Source organism: Mus caroli, chromosome 5, assembly GCF_900094665.2.
Source record: "Mus caroli chromosome 5, CAROLI_EIJ_v1.1, whole genome shotgun sequence".
Classification (NCBI taxonomy): domain Eukaryota; kingdom Metazoa; phylum Chordata; class Mammalia; order Rodentia; family Muridae; genus Mus; species Mus caroli.
Window position 1 is genome coordinate 105,841,035 of NC_034574.1, and position 23,861 is coordinate 105,864,895.

The 23,861-nt window shown below is 48.6% G+C and overlaps 1 protein-coding gene across 3 annotated transcripts in view; it reads right to left on the reverse strand.

Annotated features, from left to right (window-relative positions):
- Window positions 1-3,609: 3,609 nt before the first annotated feature.
- The window catches only part of Grk3 (G protein-coupled receptor kinase 3), a 111,866-nt gene continuing 91,614 nt past the window's right edge, over window positions 3,610-23,861 (reverse strand). For all 3 annotated transcript variants that reach the window (XM_029477562.1, XM_021163545.2, XM_029477561.1), the window contains exons 14-21: window positions 23,001-23,067; window positions 22,011-22,111; window positions 18,535-18,601; window positions 17,156-17,251; window positions 12,928-13,090; window positions 11,727-11,863; window positions 9,235-9,348; window positions 3,610-8,241 (exon numbers count right to left, since the gene is read on the reverse strand). In XM_029477562.1, the coding sequence (XP_029333422.1) occupies window positions 8,080-8,241; window positions 9,235-9,348; window positions 11,727-11,863; window positions 12,928-13,090; window positions 17,156-17,251; window positions 18,535-18,601; window positions 22,011-22,111; window positions 23,001-23,067 (907 nt within the window). In that variant the 3' untranslated portion in view covers window positions 3,610-8,079. The remainder of the gene's footprint in view (window positions 8,242-9,234; window positions 9,349-11,726; window positions 11,864-12,927; window positions 13,091-17,155; window positions 17,252-18,534; window positions 18,602-22,010; window positions 22,112-23,000; window positions 23,068-23,861) is intronic.

Consider the following 23,861-nt stretch of genomic DNA (forward strand, 5'->3'; position numbering starts at 1 on the left):
AGGACAGCCAGGACTGTAAAGAGAAACCCTGTCTCAAAAAACCAAAACCAACCAACCAAACAAACAAAACCCAGAAATTTCCACTTCACCAGAGCCCCACCTTGCAGGAAGGGTCCTTTCACTGGTTGGGTTTTGTCAACTTGACACGTGCTAGAGTCATCTAGGAAAAAGGAACCACAATTGAGAAAATGTTCCCTTTAAACTGGCCTATAGACAAGTATATGGGGCATTTTCCTGATTAGTGATTGTTATGGGAGGACCCAGCCCACTGTGGGCTGTGCCATGCCTAGGCAGGTGGTCTTGGATGTATAAAAAAGCAGGCTGAGAAAGCTATGGATATCAAGCCAGTAAACAGGATTCCTCCATAGCCTTTGCTTCAGCTCCTGCATCCAGGTTCCTGCCCTAAGTGATACACTATGATACATCGTGACACACTGTGATACATTGTGATCTGAGAAATAAGCCCTCTCCTTCCCAGCCTGCTTTCAGTCACGATGTTGATCAGCAATAGGAAGCTACTAGGACAGGTGTCCTGGGCATGACACCAGAAACTTAAGCAGAAGGGGTTCTCAAATTGTTCACCATGCAGAGAGGATAAAAGGGTCTATGGACAGACAGTCACAGAAGCACTTTGGAAATTGACAAGAAGAGTGGAAAGCTGAGGGGTTGGAGGCAGGACCAGCCACTCAGGCTGAAATGGGGAAGGCAGGGAAGCCATGTAGAGAGGAGTGAGGTTGCGAGCTGAAGGGACAGCTGCCCCAAGGCTACTATGGGGAAGAGACATCATGCCAACTTCCTGCTTCTCCTACACAAAGGCCACCTGAGCAGACTCCTTTTTGAGCGGGTCCCCAGGCAGTCTCTGAGGAGCCTATTGGTCCAGCCATGTGAGAGGTTCCTGGGTCTCATGAGAGTAACCCATAATGTACACTGGGCAGCTGGAGGAAAGCAAACGGCTCAGGTTACGTGACTGTTGCTGTGGGTGACCGGACCCGCCACAGCTGTGCTTGACATGTGTACATGTTTTCCAGACTTGAACCCCCATGGTGGGGACACCATCCCAAGCGGTGATATCTTACGAAAGCCTCTCCACATTGATCTTCTAGGCTCTAGCCAGCCTGATGAAAACTATCCTCCAGGTGCCATACATGAATTCTCCCATAGTAAAAACAAGTTAGTCCAAGACATCATACACACACACTCACACACACACACACACACACACACACACACANANAGAGAGAGAGAGAGAGAGAGAGAGAGAGAGAGAGAGAGATGGACTCTGTTATTCAAAGTGATATGGGTCCAGGTTATTTAAAGTGACTGGCTGGGGATGAGTTGAGTGTCCTTGGAGGGAAGCCAGTTCCCTTTCGTGTCATTACCTAAGGGCTGATGGGATTTCTGTGGCATTCCAGAGGACTAGGAGCTCTTCAGCTTTCGTCACAGACATGTCAGCTCACACAAGGCAGAGCTTCCTGCCCACAGGACAGCTATACAAACCAGACTAGGGTCTCCTGCCAGCTACTGGCTGAAAAGTTTTAAAGTCAGCACTAAGACACTCCAGTGGTGGCCAGGCCAGTGGTGACTTCCTTTCTTCCCTAATTAGCAAGAGACAGGGCTTTTCCTGTCCAGCTCAAAGACAGGAAATACCTAGCTGACCCCTGACTGTGGATCCTAGCAGCAGAGGCTTGGAGCTCTGGCTTAAAGGGGCGTGCATCAGAAGAGCCACTTAGCACAACTCTGGGGAGCAGGGGCAGTATGCAAGGAAGGAGTTCTCTATCCAGGAAGAGAACCCAAGTCATCTTGTAAGCTGATTGGGGTATGTGCCATGGTTTTCCACATGCAGCAGGCAAGATGAACCTCTTCATATGGGCCTAGACTCCATTTTGAAAGGTTTGGGAGGCTCCAAAACCCTGAAGCCTGGGCAAACAGCTGTACTATGAGACCAACGGAATCAGCAGCCATGCCTGTCTACTCCTTCAGTATCACGGAATCATCCCGTATCAATTTCACCCAAAGTCAGCATCCTTTAAATTGAGTCACCAATACTGTAGCAACTTGGTGCAGTCTTCAATGGCAGACAGGGTCCACATGTCTGATTAGGCATTCTTTATACAGATCCCTGTCCGTTGGGGTTGATATGAGCAATTTTCCAGCATAGAAAACCAGTCAGAGTGCTCCAGAATGGAATGACTGTGGTACCTACCACTCCCAGAGCCAGGGATTGGTGATGTGGACCAATCATAGTATCACACGCAGGGTTGGTGATGATTAATACAGACTGACTGTGATACTCTACCCAGCACCAATGAACAGAGAGTTGGAGCAGCATATGATCACATGTGGGAACTGCTTCAACTGCTCCTGAGATGTTATCAGGGGGCTGTAATGGCTACTGATGGTCGTCAACTTGACTATATCTGGAATGAACTACATTCCAGAATTGGAGGGCTCACCTGTGATCCAGTTCTTGAGGATGAAAGACACACATTTCTGTCTGATCGTTTTTGTTTGTTTGTTTGTTTGGTTGGTTGGTTTGGTTTGGTTTTTCGAGACAGGGTTTCTCTGTATAGCCCTGGATGTCCTGGAGCTCACTCTGTAGACCAGGCTAGCCTCTAACTCAGAAATCCACCTGCCTCTGCCTACCAAGTGCTGAGATTAAAGGCTTGTGCCACCACTGCCCAACTCTGTCCTGGTCTTGGCATGGAGATATTGAGGCATAGTGGCCATGAAAAGCTTAGACCCAGGGAAGATACTACATGTCTTTAATCCCAGGAGACTGAGTTCCAGGTCAGCCTGGGACAAAGTAAGTCCCAGATCCAGGCATGGTGGTATACACCTTTAATCTGGGCCACACCTTTGCTGGAGACCTACATAAGGACATTGAAAGAAGGAAGATTCGCTCTTCTTCACCTGCTTGCACTTACTAGCCAGCACATCTGATGGAACCTACTTCTGCAGAAGCCCAGCTGAAACACCCAGCCTCGTGAGACTGAGCAATTACTGGATTCTTGGACTTTCAATTCACAGCTGACCATTGTTGGCATAAATGGAGCCTAGAGGGTCCCCTTCAAATAAGAAACAGCACCAGTGAGGGTTATTCCTAGGTGTGAGTGTTTGCCACTATGATCCAGTTTTCCAAACTGTTCTGAATAGAAAGGAGTAAGAAGGCACATTTAAATCAGCCTTTTCTCGGAGTAGTTTTAAAACACAGTTTGTCATGGATAAAAGAAAGGGAGAGAGGGCTGAGCTGGCATGGTTACTGGATGTGAAGACCAGTAAGACTGAAGGAGGATAGCATAGATGGAAAATGCCAAGGCTCGCTGAGCAACCCTGGTTCCCACAAGGCCATGCTGGCTAGAGAAAGGTTCTATTTGACCTGCTCACAGGGCCCCCTGGACAAGGCTGGCTTTAAAAACTAGATCAGCATCCTGAATGACGGACTCTGGAGGTCATTCTCCAAAGTGCGTGGGGGTGCAGCACCCTTGATGGCTGTCGAAGTTGTAGAAGAGATCAATTTCCAGCAACCCACCTGCAACGCCTTATGAACCCCACATGCGTGTCTCGGTTGGGGAGTCCACGTCAGGGAAATGAGATGTCAGCCTCAAGCCACTGCTTGTAGGAGCTTGGTTTTATTGTTTCAGCAACACAAAAGGCTGCCATCTCTCTTTAAATAACAAACTATACAGATCACAAGAAGCAGAAATACAGATGGTTTCCATGGGAACGCACATACGGATTCAATAAATAATATAAAATGCTTTTGTGCTAAAATAGAACTCTTGTCTCCTAGTTACAGGTCCATCCATCTCTGTTACCAGAAGCAGCCAGATCTGCTATTACTTAGAACATAGAAAAATATAATTTAATAACAGAACTAAAAAAAAGCCAGTGTTGAATTTATAAACCACATATAATACATATAACCACAGGGCAGGTGAAAATCCAAGGAAATGGAGGGAAAAAAAAATCACAGTTGATAATCAGAATGATGGCTCCACTCCCAAGCTGCTGTCAAAGATGTTTTACATTTAGGGCAAAATAAAAAGGGATGCATAGGCATCTGTCTCCTGGAAGGACTCAGACTATTAGAAGCCGAGACCTAACTCTACGCTATGGATTTGAATTAGCTATAACAACATCTGTCCTTCATGAAAGGCGAACACTTCGAACCAAGTCTCTGCGGCTGCTTTTCAATTGAAGGCCATTTAAAGTGCGTGGTTTCCCATTTTGGGAACATGGCACCTTCAGGTGGCTTGTAGGAGCGTTCACACCTGTGTCAGGAAACAACTCCGTCTGTTAGTTTATTTGTTCCTAAGGCAGGGTTTCCCCCGTAGCCCAGGACGTCCCAGGACTTATCATTCTCCTGTCTCAGTGTCCTGAATCCTGGGGCTGCCAGTCTGAGGTGCTGTGCTGTGTTCTCTCTTATTTGTCTAAGTTGACAAAAGCAACCAACAGAGAAAATGCTAATGTCCACCAAGAATGGAGGAGAAGAGGCTTTGGGCTCATCCTTCTTCATTCCCATAGCAACAAACAAAGGAAAAGAGGCCTGAACCAACCAATGAAGTTAAAGCAAGAGGTCCTATTAACATGAATGTGAGCAACTGAGACTTTCGAGTAAACCTCACTTAGGAAGAGAAAAGTTTGTTTGTTTGTTTGTTTATTTAAATTATGGAAGTTCCAAGTAGAAGTGGAGTCAAACATGTAGGAAGGCTGTGATGCCATTCTGGGGTTCACCGCATCTAAGTTGGGCACGCACCCCTCCACAGCCCATTCATGGACAGTGACTAGGTCACAGCCTCACACTGCCTGAGCGACACAGCCACAGTCTCAGGTGACAGGCTCAGTGTCCGGGGATGTACCACTGATGAGGGACCTTCCTGGGAATGTCCATCGAAGAATACACGGGGGCACCTTCATGACGGGGGCAACTTGGCCTCAGGAAGGAAGCAAGCAAGTCTTGCAAAAATCCTTGGGGGATTCTGAGGGCGTGTCCCTTGAGCTCCCCTCATTCCCTCCCCTCATGCCAAGTGTGTGGCTTCCATCAGCCAACCAAGCCTTCTCCCTCTGTCCTTACCCTACCACTGAAACAGTGAGTTCTTGTACCGAGTTGCTCTGCCTCTCTGTCACGCTGACCACTGGTGAACAATCCTGGCTTAGGGGGCCTCAGAACAGCTGCTTCTCACAGACACATAGCCAAGGTCAAGGCGGCCACTAGAGCTAAATCTTATTAGTTGGCTAACAGTCTGCTGCCCAATGTCCACCCCCTCTGGGGATTAAACCCAGAACCTTGGAGATGTAAGGCAAGACCTTGGCCCAGAGCTACTGCCATAGCCCTTGGTGTTCTGGAGGCAGAGACTTGCTATGTAGGCCAGGCTAGCCTCAAACGCATAAGCCTCCTGCCTCTGCCAATCAAGGCTGGGCTTGTGAACCTGCAGTGTCTTTCCCCTGTAGGCCACCATCCATCCTTCACTGCTGGTTTTACATGGACAGTCTGTAATGTCAGCCAATAGGCCTTTCAATGTGCACACTCGAGTATCAGTAGCAAGACAGGTTCCTCTGTCAATCACTACAGTGTGACAATTTCCACAGGCTTTGTTTAAAAAACACACACACACACATTTAATTATGACCCAGAGGAAAAGTAGGGAGCCCCAAGGACAAGAGGGTACTTTAGATTAAAATAAATAATAAACAAACTGGGGCTTGCCAAAGGTTTTAATTTGGTGTGTGTCACATAGCGGCTCTAAAATTATCTGATATTCTTGGACTTTGTGCATTGATTCTTGCCTTATGAAACCACGCCTACGTAGAGTATAGCTGTGTAAAAACGGCAATACGTGGAACATCCTCCATCATGTTAAGTGCTCCAGGCCAGAAATCCAAGTCACTAGTATGCATGGCTCGTCCTGTTAATAGTCTGAGTACAAGAGGCATCTAGGGACTTGCCTGCATGATGGGAACTCTCAAACAGCCGTGTATCATCAACCCATCTGGCTCCTCCTCCCACCCTATGGATCCAGGACACACCCTAGCCATATGCCAGGGTAGAAAGATGGTCTTTAAGATGGCGCTAGCAGATTCATCACCAGCCCATACGAATCTTTAGGACTATGCCAGAGGCCATCTGCACTCTCTCTCGTTCCTGTCCCCGAGGGAAATGGGGTTGAGGGCAGGAGACCCCACCATACACACCTACACACACCTACACACACCTACACACACCTACACACACCTACACACACTTCTTTTTCTAAAAGGAAAGGGGCCTTAAAATTAACTTGGCCAATAACAACACATGACATCTGTGCCAGTCTGGCGTGATTTAGTGCAGGTGCAGGATCCCACGATCCTATGCCATCTTGAAAGACTTTGGTATAGCTATAACCCCGATAAGAGACTGTTACAGCTAGCCCAGCACCTGCTAGGGTCAAGCTCCCTCCCAATGTGGAAGGGGTGGGGGGAGGTCTCTATATGCGCTAAAGAGGCCAGAGATAGAGCTCCTACCCCTCCCTGCAGGTCTGACTGAGCATGTGTGAGCTGTCCATACTAACCATGCCTACACAGTAACCACAACGCTTAAGTGTGTGTGTGTGTGTGTGTGTGTGTGTGTGTGTGAGTAGTAGTAGTAGTAGTAGTAGTAGTAGTAGTAGTAGTAGTAGAATCTGAATATTAGTCTTTTAAGCAAGCAAGGTGTCCCTGCCAGGTGATGCCACATTCCCACCCTGGAGGCAGTGAACAGCGGCCCTGTGTGTGATCGTGAACCCAGAATGCATGTGCGGTGAGGCAGGCCCTGAGTCTCACAGGTCCCTCATGCACCTGCCGAGTAATGGACCCTCTCAGTAAATTATCTTCCAAACTCTCAAAAGGTAATTGCAATTAAAAAAAAACATAGATATCAATAAATAAACACCTCATTTTCCCCAGCACAAGAACATAATACACACTGGGGACTGTCAGGAAGATCCAGGACAGAACACGAAGAATTCTGCTGTCAGGTTATATGCTCGGGAGTTCGTCTAGAGACCCAGTAACACTACCAGACCGCCCCTGCCCCCAAGGCCTCAGGAATAGGACAAGTCCACCGAGACCTTGCAGGAATTCTCATTGTGGTGACATGGGGCCAGGCAGCAGCAGAGAAAACCACCTTTAAGGGGAAGGGGGCTGGGCAAACTGCTGCCCCCGTCAGAATAACCCAGCGCACAGTGCATTAGTGACAGAGGGTGTGGGGCATGCCAGGGCGCACAGGGGACTGACCACTGGACATTGTCACCCACCAGTGTGAGATCATTATAAGCTATACTGAAAGACAAGGCAGCAACTCTTGTCTATCTTGGCCACATCCTCAGATGCTCCCCAGGTCAAACCGGGGGATCAGGAGGACTCTGTCAGAGACCTAACCATCGATGGTGACCCCAAGTTTATGCACGCCATGCGTTGGGGACACTGTCTGGTGAGTTACCTAGATCCTGCTGGAAGTCTGTGCCCACCAGAAATGGCTGTGATGGATGCTGCGAAGTTTCCTCGAGGGGCCATCCTACCTCTTCCCTCTGACTGGCATCTCTGGAAAGAAGTCATCAGAGGAAGGAAGTGCACATGATGCTCAGGGTTACCTCATCGCCTCGGGGACAGCAAGGAGTCAGCCCTGACCTACAGAGACCCTCCTCCAGTGTCTGGAGCCTCAACCCCTACACCTCAGGCAGGCACTCGGTTACAGCAATGCCTAGAACAGGCCACCATAGTCCCAGAGACTGTGCTTCCACCCAAGATATGCTCCCTGCCAGACATAAAAGCTTGAGAAGTAAGGACCATTTTACGTTCTGGGTCCCTGGATACCAAAGTGAGAGAGTTGCACAGCAGAATGCCTCTGCTTCTTCAGTAATTTCGAGTGTGGATAGGACAGCCCCGAGGATGTCCCAGCTCCCAGAGGGCTGCCCTGGTGTCATGAGCCTCCTCGGCCTGGAGCAGCCCCGTCAGTGCTCAGAAACACTGTGTCTTAGCCCCACACGGTTCCCCGTGGCTTTGTTCCACTCCTGGGCTGAAGAGCTGGGGCCCCTCCTTCAGGCCCCACTGCTCTGTGGTTCAGAGGCCGCTGCTATTTCTGTGACACAGTGGTGGCTTGGAGAACTCCAAGATGGCGGCCCGTGGTTTGTTGAGGAATTTGGGGGCGCGGCGCAGCAGTCTCTGGGCCTCATTGAAGGCACAGGTCAGCTCCTTCAGCCACTGTGCAAACTCGGGGTCACTCTGCATGGAGATGTAGGTGAGAATTGGAATGTGTCTACTCATCTGCCAACAGGATCTACAAATGGAGCCTGACACTGGACACATGCTACCTGCAGGGAATGAAGCCTGACCCCTCCCTACCTTCAAGTCCCCAGGAACCTGGTGAGACAAGGAAAGCCAGCAGTGAGCTCTTCCTGTGGGCTTCCTGCACACAGTATCTACTGCCTTAATCTAGTTGGGGATTTTTCTGTGGGTCCTAAAACCACAGCCTATAGAATAAAAGTTGGGGGAGGGGACCTGATACTTTAAAAATGACTGATCACAGGTCTAAAATAATTTACAGTTACTTAAGGAGGGTCTAAGGGAGTTTACAGTTACTTAAGGAGGGTGTCAGCCCAGGGGAAGCTGAGCCAGGAGAGACCAGAGTTCCCAGCCATCCTGAGTCCACAGTAAGACTCTATATTAACAACAGGCTAAAAGGCAACCTTGTTCTACGGGCTTCTCTGAAAGCCTCTGATCTGAAAACACGCCTCAGTACACCGGGGCTGTCCAGTGATGAAACTCAAAGAGTAGAACAAAGACAGCACCCCTGGAAAAGCCCTTTTGGAATCCCAAAGATAAGAGAGTTATGTTATCGGTTAAGATCAGGCTCCAGGTCCTCCCCCACCCCCACCCCCGCCCCCCATCCCAATCTCCAGACTCAATCACCAACTCATTGCACTTCCTCCTCTGCTAGCATTTTGATGTGACTTAATTTACCTGAAACTTCACACTCCTAAATCTGTGAGAGACAAGGGGAACCTGGGGACAATGGCCAGAGCCATTGTTTCCATTCCAGAGGGATGTCAATAAAAACTTACCTTATGTAATCCTGCAGAGACTCGATGTACCAGAGTGGGGGAGAGGGGTACCCTCTCAGAAGTGGAGGGGTGAAAGGATGTGGGGAGGAACCCTGTGAAGGGGATGGGGGGCAGCATTTGGGATGTAAATTAATTAAAAAAAAAAAACTCTTACCTCACATTGCAAGACAAATTGCTTCCCTCCCTTTATCCTGAGTAAGATGCACTTTCTGTCTTTAATCTGGGTCTCCTCCACAGACATGATCTGTTCCATGGTCAGTAGACTTTGCTAAATGCAAATAGTTAACGATTACTTTGGTATTTGGTGATCTCTTGGGATAAATCAAAGAGTGCGTTTTCAAAAGCAAAGGGCATTACTTTCTCTTTCTTGGCTGATCATCTAGAAATAAGGAGAATGGTCACAGTGACATAAACAACAACAAAAAAAGTTCAAACTGAAACACCAGGAAAGCCATGCTTATGTGAGGGTCCATGGCCCAGCACTGTGGATGGCAGTGGTGGTCTGTGAGGGCCTATGGGCACGCTTTGTGGATAAGTGTCAGTCTGGGTATCCGTGACAGGACCACATCCCATGTCACAGGAGCATCTGCCACTGTCCAGCCATTATCAGAACAGTGAGCATGGTAGGTGACAGCTGGGACGGGGAGATGGGCCAAGACATTATAGCTATCTTGATTGGTGTCCAAAAGACCTAAATGCAAGTGGCGTTCTTATAGGATCCTCACAGGAGATCTAGTGTGACGGTTTCGGCAGGAGGCCACCACACAGTGACTTCCTCATCTGGGGTGTTGTTTGTTTGTTTATATTTCAGATAAATTCTACAAAAATCTGGAGTGAATAAGCATGAGAACCTCCCATGCTTTCTATGCCTCTGTTCATTCTGACAGATCTACCTCAGGGACTGCCCAGCTTCACACAGAACACTGAATGGAGCAAGAGAGGGGGAGACAAAGAGAGACAGAGGCAGAGAGACAAAAACAGACATAGATGCAGAGAGAGACAGAGACAAAGACAGAGAGACAGAAACAGACAAAGAGAGAGACAGAGACAGATAGAGACAAACAGGCAAAGGCAGAGAGAGACAGGGACAGAGAGACAGACAGAAAGACAGAGAGATAGCATACAGAGACAGTGAGAAAGCACAGAGAGACAGAAAGGGAAAGAGAGAGAGAGAGAGAGAGAGAGAGAGAGAGAGAGAGAGAGAAAGACTGAGACTCCTTTACAGCTCAGACAGTTTGTTGTGCCCTCCTCCGTGAGGCTTGTAAGAAGACTGTCTGACCAGGCTCCAGGAAAACACCTCAACACCCGCCAGCACAGAGCTGCATCTTGGGGCACCCATAAGACACCCGACTTGGGCTGGTGAGATGGCTCAGTGGGTAAGAGCACCCGACTGCTCTTCCGAAGGTCCAGAGTTCAAATCCCAGCAACCACATGGTGGCTCACAACCATCCGCAACGAGATCTGGCGCCCTCTTCTGGAGTGTCTGAAGACAGCTACAGTGTACTTACATATAATAAATAAATCTTTAAAAAAAAAAAAAAAGACACCTGACTTGAGTGCGTCAAGTCTTACCGACTTTAATTTCAAAGGGCCTCCTGGCACAGCACCGAGGTGACCACAGGCCATTGCCACCATTCATAATTACCCTAGACGTCACCAGCAGTTATCAAAAACCATGGCTCTGAGTCAGGATAAAGGAGTTGAGCTTGGCCTCATGGACTCCGGACTCTCCGGCATTGCTGAGCCTCAGTCCTGCCTCCTAATACACAAAACCATGTCCTGACCCTGGGACGAAACCAAGCCTGCACTCCCAGAGCTGAGCCCTGTCCTGCCTTCCTGCACCGTCCTCCCAGGGGACTCCTCCTCAGGCCTCTCACTTGGTGGGTGTTTAATAAAACAGGTGACTTGTCCCTTTGCTAACGGTAACTAGTAACTCTTTGCTACTAAGTAACTAGTAACTGGAGAAAGGCTCTGAGGTACTGTGAAATTTGCCTACAGATTCCCAGCAGGGTGCAGACAGCATGGGTTGCCTTACTATCCCAGCCACTCCTGTGTAAAGCCCACTGGTAACACTTGGTGCAATCTGACCTGGGGAGAGACCTAGCGAGCACAGGCTGACCTGAGTCAGTCAGCATCCCTCCCCACCCACAGTGAGCTGGCTGTGCCCTTGGTTGCCCTGGATTCCTCTCAGAAAATCCAGAGTTGGATGCTGGAAACCACTAACCAGTGAGTTTGTTTACAGCCCCTAGCCTTGGGTAAGCTTGCAGTAATCACGGGAGCTCTGAGGTTTTCTGTGTCTCCAGCTTCATAGGCAGGAAACTGAGGCCTGGAGAGGCACCTTGGGGTGTCCTCAGTCCTGAGAGCAATGAGCTGGGATGGCCCTCTTCCTGCTTTGCTCTTCTCCCAGCCCACCCATTCCCCCCCACCTCCAGCCTTCATTTGCCCCCACCCCCACCCCCAAGGCTGCTGGACTTGGACTCAGTCTTTCAGATGACACCTGCATCTTATTCCAAGAAGGGACTCCACTTGGACACTTAAAAGTTACTTGGACGAGAGCAACCCTTGTTTTCTGTGACACTAAGAGGCATTGGATATAAAGCAGTATGTTGTACCCCAAGGCTGCGCAGGGCCCACCACGGGACTCACCCGAGACTCGCCCTCTCCTCTCCACTCCAGTCTGTTGGGGAACAGGTAAAAATAGCGTCTTTGCCACTGTGTGAGAAAGGGGTTCCCCAGCTTCAGCATGTACCCGTGCATGATGCAGTCCTTCCCCATGGCATAATCTGAGGGTAAAGACACAATGTTACCCTAGCACTGCTAAAACAGGCTCTGGGGCTGGAGAACCTGCACAGGGCTCTACAAAGTAACTCATCGGAATACCATGATCTCGGGTTTTGGACACACAGGAGCTGGGAGCCCAGAAGGTCCCAGGCTCTTGGCATTGAACCCACAGTACCTACTGAGAACTCTGACAGGGCAAAGGTTTGCTCCCAACTCATCTTTTTTTTTTTTAAACCTGTATATATAATAATGACTACAAAATAATAGAGACTGTTTAATTGTGAAATCTCTCCAAAGTCCCACTGCCACTGGAGGGGCCTTTCCCTTAATCCACTTTCATCCTGTGAGTCGTTTTCTGAAGCCAGGCCTTTTCTCTCTCCAAGGTTAAGGTGGCAGCCACAGAAGACTCATCCTCAGTCCACTGAAGTGCCTCAGACCCATGCAGGGCACTGACTGCGGCTCTAAGTTGGTGCATTATTTAAGGAAAACTGGGGATGTTTCAAAACATTCCCCAGAGCCTTGGCAGTTGTGTTAAAATCACTCACTCATCCATCAGTGTGCCCACGATGCCACGGGGGCTAGGCATGAGGCTTATGCTTTGTGGGTGCCAGGAATAACAAATGAAAAGAGATAAACTCCACCCTTGGGAGCTTACTCTCTGAAGAGAGTCCGATCACCCTCAAAAGGTTGACACTCCTATGTCCCCCGAGATGGGGAGAAAGCAAGCTCTGAGACAGAGGAGACAGGCAAGGATTGGAGTCTACAGAGCTGCCCTTCTGACACAGGCTTGCATTTCTGAGCAGACTTAAAATGCATTTTCGAGGTACACTCCTGTCACAGAGACTTTCGGAATCTCCAAGGGCCTGTGCATGACTCTGAGATGCTCCATCTCCCAGGACTGAATTTTCAAGCCTGCTTCCCAAAGTTCCAGGGGTGGGGGTACTCCAGAACTGAGACAGCACTGTCTCCCCTCAGTGGGCACCTCCATCCACCTGGTGACTCCAATCCACGTAAAACCCAAGTCGGGTGTGCTCTTTCCTCTAATGATGGCAAGCGGTTTGTTTACCTTCCTCTTGACCAAGTTGCTTATTTTTAGCCTTCTTCCTGGCCTCGATTTTATCAGTATCAGCATTGACGGCGTCGTAGATGGTCTCCACCACTTCTTGCTGCCAGCGCTCAGAGATCACCAGCGGGAAGTTCTTATAGAGGTCCTGGTCGCAGTCCAACAGCTGGGTGTGTAAGGAAAGAAGAGGCTGTGCTCCATCACCTTCCCAGATGCAGAGCAGCCAGCATCATGGCCGTGGGACCCCACCATGACCACATTCAGGGAGGGCTTCACCATGGCTCCCAGCCATGCGCCCTTGGCCTGGCCATCAATAGCATCAGGTATTTTTTGCCAAAGAAAATGAACATATGTTGATATTTTTAAAATTATTTTTTAAAAAAATTTTGTTTGTATGTGCATGTGGTACATCTATTCCTGTGTATGTAAATGTGTATGAAGTATATACGTGTATGTGCATATATATGTATGTGTGTATGTGCATGAGAATTGTATGTGTGGGCATGAATGTGTGTGTGTGTGTGTATATGTGTGAGAATGTGTGTATGAAATATATATGTATATGTATGTGCATGTGAGTGTATTATGTATGTGCATGTGTACATGTGCGTGAGAATGTGTTTATGTGTGCATGCACATGTGTGTGTATGTGTGTATATGTGTGAGAATGTGTGTATGCAATATATATTATGTGTGTGCATGTATGTGTGCAAGTGTGTGCATGTACAAGTGTGTGCATGTCCATGTGTGTGCATGTGAGTATATTGTGTACGTGTAAGAATGTGTGTATATGTGCATGCACATGAGTGTGTGTGTGTGTGTGTGTGTAGGCCAGAGGTTGGTATTGGTGTCTTCCATATTTATTTACTTATTTGTATGTAGAGAACAGAGTCTCTCACTAAATCTGGGTGAGTAGCTACTGTGTAAACCAGCTGATTAGCAAGACCCAGGCTTCCTCTTGTCTCCGCCTCCTCCTCACTCCCCAGAGCTGGGTTGTGAGTGTGTGCCACCACACCAAAGTCTTATACATGTGCCACAGCTCTGAACTCAGATGCTCATGCACACCAAGCACTTTACTGACTGCGTATCTTCCCAGCCTCACATACTGGGTTTGCTTTTCAGTTGTGGGTGCTGTATTTGTAAAAGTGGGGACATGGGTCTACATAGCGTTTAGAATCTGATAAAAGAGAAAAGCCAGACTGGCTGACCAGCCTCCCTCAAACAATCTGAAAAGGGGGGAAAGCTTGCTGCAGGATGGGTCTGCCAGTATCTCACAAAGACTCATTCATCCACCACCATGAATGAGTGTTTAAATACAAGTGTCATGGAGTGCAGGCACCGGGCCTCTGAGAGCTGCAGTCACTCAAATGTCTCTGTCCCACCCTCTGAGGTAGGCTTCACCAGGAAGCCAGGAGAATGAGGTGACTTTGCTCAAACCTGGGTAGTGGGAGCTGCACCTGTTGGAGCAACCTCTCTGTGACCAGTCCTCCTCTTGCCTCTGGGAGACAGAAGAGTGACCGGGACAGCAGCAGGTGAGCTGTTTAGAAGGCAAAGGGGAGGCTGAGCCCTTGAAGGGAGCAGAACTCACCCCACATCCATTCAAATGTCCAAATTAAGCCCAGACTGGAGGTCCTCAGTTGTTCTGAGTGTGACAAAAGGCATGCATATTTATGTGTGTGCACATGCAAATGTGTGTGCATCCATGTATACCTGTTTGTGTGTGCATGCATGTATGTATACATGTGCCTATGTATATTTGTGTGTGCATGTATACATGTTTATGGGAATACAAGTATGTGTGTGTATACCTGTTTGTGTGTACATGCATGTATTTATACACGTGCATGTGTATATTTGTGTGTGTGCGTGTATACATGTTTATGGAAAAACATGTATATGTACATATATGTATGTATACATGTTTGTGTGTGCATGCACGTATGTGTACACATGCATGTGTATATTTGTGTGTGTGTGTCCATGTATACATGTTTATGGAAACACATGTACGTGTGTGTGTATATATATAGATAGATATAGATATAGATATAGATATCTGTTTGTGTATGTACATGCATGTATGTACACACGTGCCTGTGTATATTTGTATGTGTGTGCATGTATACATGTTTATGAGAACACATGTGTATATACATATATATGTGTGTGTATATACATATGTATATACATATATGTATATATATATGCACACATCTGTTTGTGTGTTCATGCATGTATGTGTGCTTGGCTGTGTATATGTTTGTGTGTATGTATGTGCAGAGCCTAGGAGGTCCCTGGCCAGAATGGACACACACTCTGCATTCCTAAAACCACCACCACTGTTTACAGAAACATGACCTTGCCTCCTGGAATTTTTGAAAGTTCATGTGTGTACTTTGCCCAGTCAGTTAATAATGAACTAGACCAGCAGGGCAGGGCAACCTGTGATTGAAGCAAGGATGGATTTCTCATTCAAGGCCCAGCCTGGGCTACATGCCAAGTTTAATGCCCGCTTGGAATATATATCAGAAACTCATCTCAAATAAAAAAATAAAAAAAAACCTGAGGAAGAAATAAATTAGGAGAGGGGAATTTATGTTGCTATGAGATCATGAAAAATTTCTTTTTAAGAAGAAAAAAAAAAAACCAACCAAAAATGAACAACCACATCTTTCCAGCTGTTTTAAACCATTAAGTACGGAGGAGTTCTTTCCAGCTCCCTCCCTGACCATGGCCCTGTCGTCCCTACTTCATGCTGGCCACAGAGGCTGTCACCCCACCCCTCTCTGCCCCCAACCACAATGCTCTTTCCAAAGCCACAGTATAGAAGATCCTAGCTGGTTAAGCCCTGACTGTATGCCTGGGGATTTAACCACCATCTATAACACAGGTCGGGAGATCGAGGCTCACACTCATCAACTGCGAAGCATCATCTTAGAGCCCAGTCTTGCCCCTAGTGCCTTTGACAGGCAGCCTTGCGTCTGATGGGAAAAACGTTTGGGTGCATCTGGAAGTGGACTGACCTTACGGCAGCACCACTATGTGCGTGTGGTACCTGTACACCCAGGCGCCAGGTGTGAGATGCTCAGAGGAGCCTGCTGCCCTCCAGCCGCCCCAGGTCACTGATCCAAACCTCATAAAAGTGGATCTGAGTCGGTCACCAATGTTGCTGTGGGTTCTTTGCCCAACACAGGCTCCATACTGGGGATCACATGGTAACACCCCATAGTCTTCCTGGGGTCAGCCTCCTCCCTAGGAGCCTCTGGCTCTGCCCGGTTGCCCCTGTGCATAGCTGCTTCCATCTCACATCTGCTTCTGTCCCCTGCCTCATTTCCATCCAGCTGGCACCTTCACCCTGCCCCCACACTCCTGCTCTGGGAGTCCCTGAGACAGCAGCCTGTCAGACTCCGCCATGGCACCCGCTGTTCTCTCTCTAGGTACCAGGTGTGAGTTTGACACTCAGAACCATGGCCTGCTGCTGGAGGGGACTCTTTCAGGTGGAAAAGTAACTGTGCTTGTGGGGATACACTCAAGCAGCAGAGAAGAGCCCCACCCGGGGATAAGCCACCAGAGTCAGGGGCAGATGACAGGCTGGTTGGCAGGCAGGCAGGCGGTGACCTGCTGACTTGGGATTTTTGAAGATGGTAATTTTCCCTCATGACTCACTCCCCATGAGTATGTCTTGTCTCCACTTGGAAAACTAGAGTCACGCACCAGTGTCTGGTGAATGTAGGGGATGATGCTAAGCTCACAGTCAATTCGCCCTTGATTGACAAGGGCAAAGATTCCTGCTGTCTGCATAGTCTCTCCTGACACAGGGAGACCCTAGACGTGGAAGCACGAAAGCCACTCACTCCGAAGTTGGATTTCAACTGCAAATGCCACATGTCAGTCATAGTGACAGTAGTGCCCCCTCTGCCGCTCAGCAGTGTAAAATGATTGGAACGGAGGAAGCTGCCAAGGCTTTGCTGGTAAAACTAAAGCCATCGCTAAGTTTAATGGATTCTTTTCTCCTTAAGCCAGGAAGGATGGGTGGACTGTTACCCCAGCATTGGGAAGGCTGAGGAGAACCTAGGGTCCAAGGCCCACTAGGCTACAGAGTGAGTTCAGAGGCCAGGGATGTAGCTCCATCCTACTAGAGTGCTTGCCGAGCAGGTGCGAGGGCTAGTCCCTAGCCAACTCTACACACAGCCATTCTTAGCAGAAACCCCATACTCAGGAGAGTGTGTACCTTAATGCCTTTGGTGTCTTCCTCATCGAAGGAGCCGATATCAAAGGCATCTGCAGCGTTGACCTCTCCCCGAGGAGGGATTAGGGGTGGCGGGTACTACAAGATCCAACAAGTAGGTAAGGCCCAGTTATCAGCTGACCTGTATACCCCAAGACAGCAGTCTATAAAAAGAACACAGCCCGCCCTTCAGAAAGCGCATGCGCAGAAAGCACGTGCCCAGAATGCGCATGCCCAGAACGCGCATGCCCACCCAGAGCTCCACACTACCAGCCCTCATCAGTGCTGGCTGTCCGGGTAATTGGAGCATGGCAGGATAGGCAGCCAGACACCTCTCCCTGTAGAAACAGCTATTACTCTGCAGCAGGCTTCACACAGAAACACACTTTTAAAAATTCAACCATTCCAGAGGTCCTGAGTTCAAGTCCAAGCAACCACATGGTGGCTCACAACCATCTGTAATGGGATCCAATGCCCTCTTCTGGTGTGTCTGAAGACAGTGACATTGTACTCATATAAATAAAATCAATAATTAAAAAAAAAAAAATTCAACCAGGGTGTTCCCTGTACCAAAGAGAATACAGTAAAGCTTAAAACAAGGGAAGGAGGGAGGGGGGTGTGGCTCCAAGGGAAAGGATGTGCTTCCTGGGTTACAGCTCCAGAAAAAAAAAAAAAAAAGAAAGAAACGAAACGAAAACGAACAAACAACCCAACCCATAAAATGAAGTTTTAAAAATTAGGAAGGGGTGGTATGGAGTCACAAAACATCCACGTTCAAGTCAGATGTTCCTTGCATGTGTCTGATTCTACACACATCTCAGTTAGCTGGAGAACTGCTATGCTGTATCTTCTATTATTTGTTGAGAGGAGGTCGCCAAAATTTTTATATGGTCACCCCTCAGCCCCTGCAGAGGACCTGTCCAGGCCATGGCTTGCCTATGAGGTCCACTGGCAAGCAGAGAGGATTTTCATGGAGCCTGCACACAACCTCTGTAGATATTAATCTCTGGGTGAATGTGTAAATGCCCTGTGGATAGTGCTCAGTCTGTGCCATTGTGACGCTGATGACTGGGGCAGAGTTGGTGTGTGCTCAGCACATCTGTGATTTTTTTTTCCCCTGAATATTTTCCATCTGTAGCTGGCTGAACCACAGATGCAAAACTAAGGCACATGTGGTCTGTATGAAGAAAATGAGGAAGAGGAAGAGGAGCCTTCCCGTGGGAGTCCCCTACCCCCTATGGCTGTCCCCTGTGTGGCAATAAGTTCAGGCAGGACATGTGGACATGGCAGGACTGGTGTGGGTGGGGACTCTGGAGGGACAGGGTCAGGAAGCCAGCAACAAAGAGACACAGAGAGCGGGCTCAGAGGGTCTGGAGGGATACCTTCCGTAAGTACACATGCTGCCAGTCAATGCCCTTGAAGAAGATGTGCTCCTTCAACTCTCGTGCCCTGGGAAAGAGGAGAGAGAGTGAGTCCTGAGGACAGGTGCTGTACCAAACTGTCTCCCCATAAGAACTACAGGAATGTTCCATCTCATTCAGAAACCAAGAGCAGGCTGGAAAATGGCTCAGGAGGGAAAGTGCTTACAGTGTCAGCATGGGAACCTGACCAGGATCCCTGGCTCCTGTGTAAATGTCACACTGGCATGGTAGCAAGAGGCAGAGACCGGGGATGCCCCAGGGCATTCAGCTAGCTAGACCCAATCAGGAAGCTTTGGGTTCTAGGGAGAGACCTGCCTCAGTATACAAGGTACAGATCCATCAAAGAAGACACCCATCAATCTTGGGTACACACACACATGCACACACACACAGTCACATGCACATGTACACATACAGAGAGAGTCACATGTACATGTACACACACACAAAGTCACATGTACACATACACAGAGAGAGTCACATGTACACACACAGAGAATCACATGCACATTTACACAGATAGAGAATTGCATGCACATGTTCACATACACATATGCACAGTATGTGTGTTTGCATGTGTGTATGTGCTCATGTGCATGAAACTCTGTGTGTCAGTGCAGGTGTGTGTATTTGCAAATGTGTGTGTGTGTGTGTACACGTGCATGGAACTCTGTGTATATGTGTATATATGTGAATGCAACACTGTGTGTATGAGTGTGTGTGTGTGTACTTGAGCATGTGTGTGTACATGTGCATATGTATATATGTACATGTGCATTGAACTCTGTGTGTGAGTGTGTGTATTCACACATGTGTGTACATGTGCATGTATGTACATGTGCATGGAACTCTGTGTGTGCATGTGTGTACATGTGTACTCAACTGTGTGTGTGTGCGGTCCTTGAGAAACCATAGACGGCACTGCAGTGATCAACACTGGGCCTGGGAAGATGTCCTGTTTGTCCAGATGTATACTGCAGCTTAAGACACCCTGGAAGTTCCCACAGATACACACATGTACATCTGTACTGTGTAGTTGCATGCAACAACATAGTTTGAAGAGTGATGAAAGAGGATAATGTTAAAGATTCTCCACAAATGTCAATCAGCCATGATGGACAGAATTACAGAAAAAGGATGGGACCATGAAGACTCTGGCACTGACTTAGATGGAAACTCCACAGTACATGTACCCCCATGGTTGAATAAACAAACTCCTTAAAGGTCAGGGTCAAGGCTGAGGTCACACAGCAGAGGTCACATGTTGAGTCCAGGTCTCCCTGCACTAGCAATGGCTGCTATGGGCTGGTCCTTAGCAGTGCCCTGACCCAAGCACCCAGCCCCAGATCTTGCAGTTTTGAGGACTCACTCAGAATGCCACTCAGAGCTGTTCTTCCCCCACCTTTACTCCACCATGAAAGACTCCAAGTCTGCCCTCCTTAGCCACAGCAGCATGGACCCCCCCCCTTCCAAGCCCTCCCTCCCTCTGAGGCCCCTTACATGCAATGCTCAAACCTGGGACTACCTTTCTTCACAGGCTGGGGCTCGGTGTACTGCCTCCAGCACACTGCTGTGTCTGTTTCCCTCACAGCTCCTCCCAGACCTGAATCATTAACAAGAGCTCGGAGCCAAGTCCTGAGCTGATGAAGGATCCCAGGCAAGGCTGGTACCCATGTCCTCAGCAGCAACATTTGAGGGGCCTTGTCTGGGTCCCGCCTGCACCCTCTGCTGTCTATACACAGCAGGCTGAACGTGTGACAGGCAAACCAGCAAGGTTGCTGGAGTCTAGACTGGCTTCTTCACTGCCATGATGTCACAGGAAATGCTGGGTGAAGCACAGAGACACATGCCCATCAGAGAGGCAAGCAAGAGGGGCTGTGCAGAGGTAGATGGGAGTGACAGGGGAATCTGCAATGCCAGCAGGTAGCAGAGCAACTGCCCTGGGATGAATGCAATGTGTACTGACCTCCAGACTTGTGTGTGTACACATGTGTGCATGTGTATGCATGCATGTACATGTGTATGGGTGACCATGTATGCATGCATGTCTGCATGTGTGTGCATATGTGTGTATGCATGTGTGCATGCATGTGTGTGTGCATGTGTGTATGCATGTGTATGTGCATGTGTGTATGTGTACACATCAGGGCTGGAATTCTTCAAGGAGACACACATACCACACACACACATACACATGCATGTACACTCACCCTCACACCAAACCTTGTCCCCACCCCTGAATTCTCAAGTCCCCACAACTAGCTGTGTATTCAAATAGGAGGGAAAGCCCTAGAAGGTTTGACATTTAAGAAACCAATATTGCCAAAAAAACTTTAAAAAAAATCAATAGATGAGTTAGGGATCTAAATGCTCAGAGAGTAAAACAAGGAATCAAAGGGAAGAGACAGCTGACAGGAGATCAGGAGCATGGAGGACAAAGGAACATTCTGCCAATCATAATGGGAATGGTGGGGGGTGGAGGGAGATGGCACGACTTGTCTCCTGAGCTGAGGAACACCAGCCTTGGACGAGCCCCAGGCATCCAGAGCAGCGTTGACAGCATAAAGCCACATCCTCCAGCTTCAGATGCCTCTGCATAACTGCAACATTAGGCTGGATTGAGGGGGGGTTCACCCCTTAGCCCCTCTCTAAGGAGCGGCTACTTGGGAACACATTGCAGCTAAAAGACAGGGCCCAGGAAAGAAAAGGGCTCGGGGTCAGGTAAATAGCAGACTCAGGAGACCCAAGAGATACAGGGATGGTATCTCTTGGATACAAGGAAGAGACAGAGAATGTGCCCAGTTCTCACAGAATGTGGAAGGAAAATTGAACCCCGCCTCTGTCTCCCTCTCTCTCTCTCTCTCCTCCTCTTCCCTCCCTCTCTCTTCATCTCCCTCTCTCTCCCCCTCTTCTCTCTCTCCCTCCCCCTCTTTCTCCCTTTCTCCCTCCCTCTTTCCTCTCCTTCCTCTATCCCCCTCTCTCCTCTCCCTGTTCCCCTTCTCCCCTCCTCTCCCTGTTCCCACACACCCCCCTCCCATCTTCCTCCCTCTCTTCACCAGCTGTTTGAACACTGGTCTCCCAGCTGGCAATACTGGGGGTGGGGGTGGAGTCTTTAGCAAGTAGGGCTTGGCTCTAAGAAGAGATTTACTTTGAAGAAAATCCTCCAGTTCCCCATCTCTGCTTCCTGCTCTACTGAGGTACAAGCCCCGCCCACGCAGCCCCCTGAGGACTGGCCCTGTACTTTGACTCCAGACCCCTCTGAAACCCAGGAATAGAAGCAAACTGATGTTGTACGGGCAACAGGGCAACAGAATGGCCAACCAACCAGCTCCCCCGCCCCCCCACCCCACCCAGTGAAAGATGAGGGCTCCTAGTGATGACTTGATACAAGAGACCAGCCTTTTCCTTTGGAGTGGAGACTCTGAAAGATGGCCCACCCTCCTCCTCCGCAGCCCAGCCGCTGGCTCACGTCCCGCTGGAGCAAACCCTCCAAGAGGGACCTCAGCTCAGGGGAGAAGGCATCTGGAAGCTGCACGTTCTAGGGAGAGAAGAAACAAACTTCAAAGGTCCATCCTAAGGCAGTGGCTTCATACCCAACCCAAGTCAAGGCTGTCCCTTAGGAAAGGGACAAGCCAAATTCACAACAGAGTAGCATTAAGCCTTCAAATGGTTACTGATTGGTTTGGGCAGGTCTAAAGAGCCTACAGCCCGGACCTCTTCTGTATGGGGGTCACCTCTTCATTTATCTGGCGGCTATGTCTGCTCCCCACCATCCGCATCTTACTTTGTTCATTTGCAACTCTCACCTTTTGCCCTGGTGTGTATTTCGGCTTGTTTCTTTTTTTTTTCTCTTTCAAAATTTCCACTAGGGATGGTTATCTTCATTTATTATTTTCACGATGTGATTCTCATATAGTGTACATACTATTTTACATATGTTGCATAATATATTTCATGTTTTATATGTGTTATATCATATATTGTTTTATAATATTTTATATATTATATGTTACATGGTTTTGTATCTGTCTTTATTGTTATTTTGTATCCATATCTATGAATCAACAAACATTGGGTGTTCAAATAAGTGTGGGTACATGTGCACCACAGGGCCCACATGGAGTTGGAGGGCAGCCTTGGGTGACTAACCCTGTCTTCCATCTGGTGTCTTTGTTGGCTTTTTGCTGTGCTCATCCCATGACCTCTGAGGATTTCTCTACCCTCACCAGACATTTCACAGCCCTATTGCTATTACAAATGTAGCAACTGTATCTGGATTTCGTGGGGGTTCTGGGAATCAGAACACAGGGCCCAGGTCTGTGCAGCAAGCTCTTTTTCCTCAGGGCCATCTCTCCAGCCCTGTTGTATATTCCACTATTCTATGGCACACTTATGGGACTCAGAAGGACTCTCCATAATGGTCTTACCACGGTCAGGGTCATTCGGTCTATCTCATGCTTGTCTTTGGTTTTATGCTGCCTGAAGGGGCTGTGGCTGTAGAGATAAGAGACAGTTCTATTAGAGCACTGCTTTGAGACCAGTATTTGGGTAAAATAAGATACATCTACGTTCAGAGATGGCAAACACTCGCGACTTCTGGAAACAAAGCCTAGCCACAGAACAAACAGACTGGGCCTTGAATGAGCCAGACAAGTCCTTGATCCTCGCTGCAGCAACAGTGTCATTGTGGCAGTGAGATAGGCTTCTTCTACTAAAATCACCAGCAGAACACAAGCCCCAGGCAGCCATGTGCAGGAGGGGTGAGAGCTGCCATAGCTACAGTGCAGACTTCTGCAGTCTGGCTCCTAAAACAGCCTGGATTCCCCCCACCCACCCACCCACAAGAGTCCCCAGGTAAGTGTGGATTGGCCTAGAAGCCCAGGTGCCTACCACAAACACAGCCTTGGTGACAAAGGACCACAGCAGCTGGCCCAGATGTGTTTCACCCAGGAGGAGTCAGGAAAGCTGGGGTCAGCTGTGGCCTGACCACACAAAGCCTTCCATAACCACAGCCACCTACGGACAGCGGCTCGGGATGCATGCCTCACACAGTGTGAGGAACCAAGTCCGTGGCAGTAGACAGCAGGTGCCAAATATGGCAGTCGGTTGTCAAGTAAGAGCCCAGTCCAGCTTGGTAAGCCTGGAAAAGGACTCCTCTTTGCTGTGTTATTTATATTTCTTTCTCTTACCTTTTAAAGCTATTATTCTCATACAGAGTCTCACCAGGCTGTTTTCAGGCATGTACATCATGTTGCCCTGCGCCCTGCTTCTCCCTTCTCCCCTCTCCT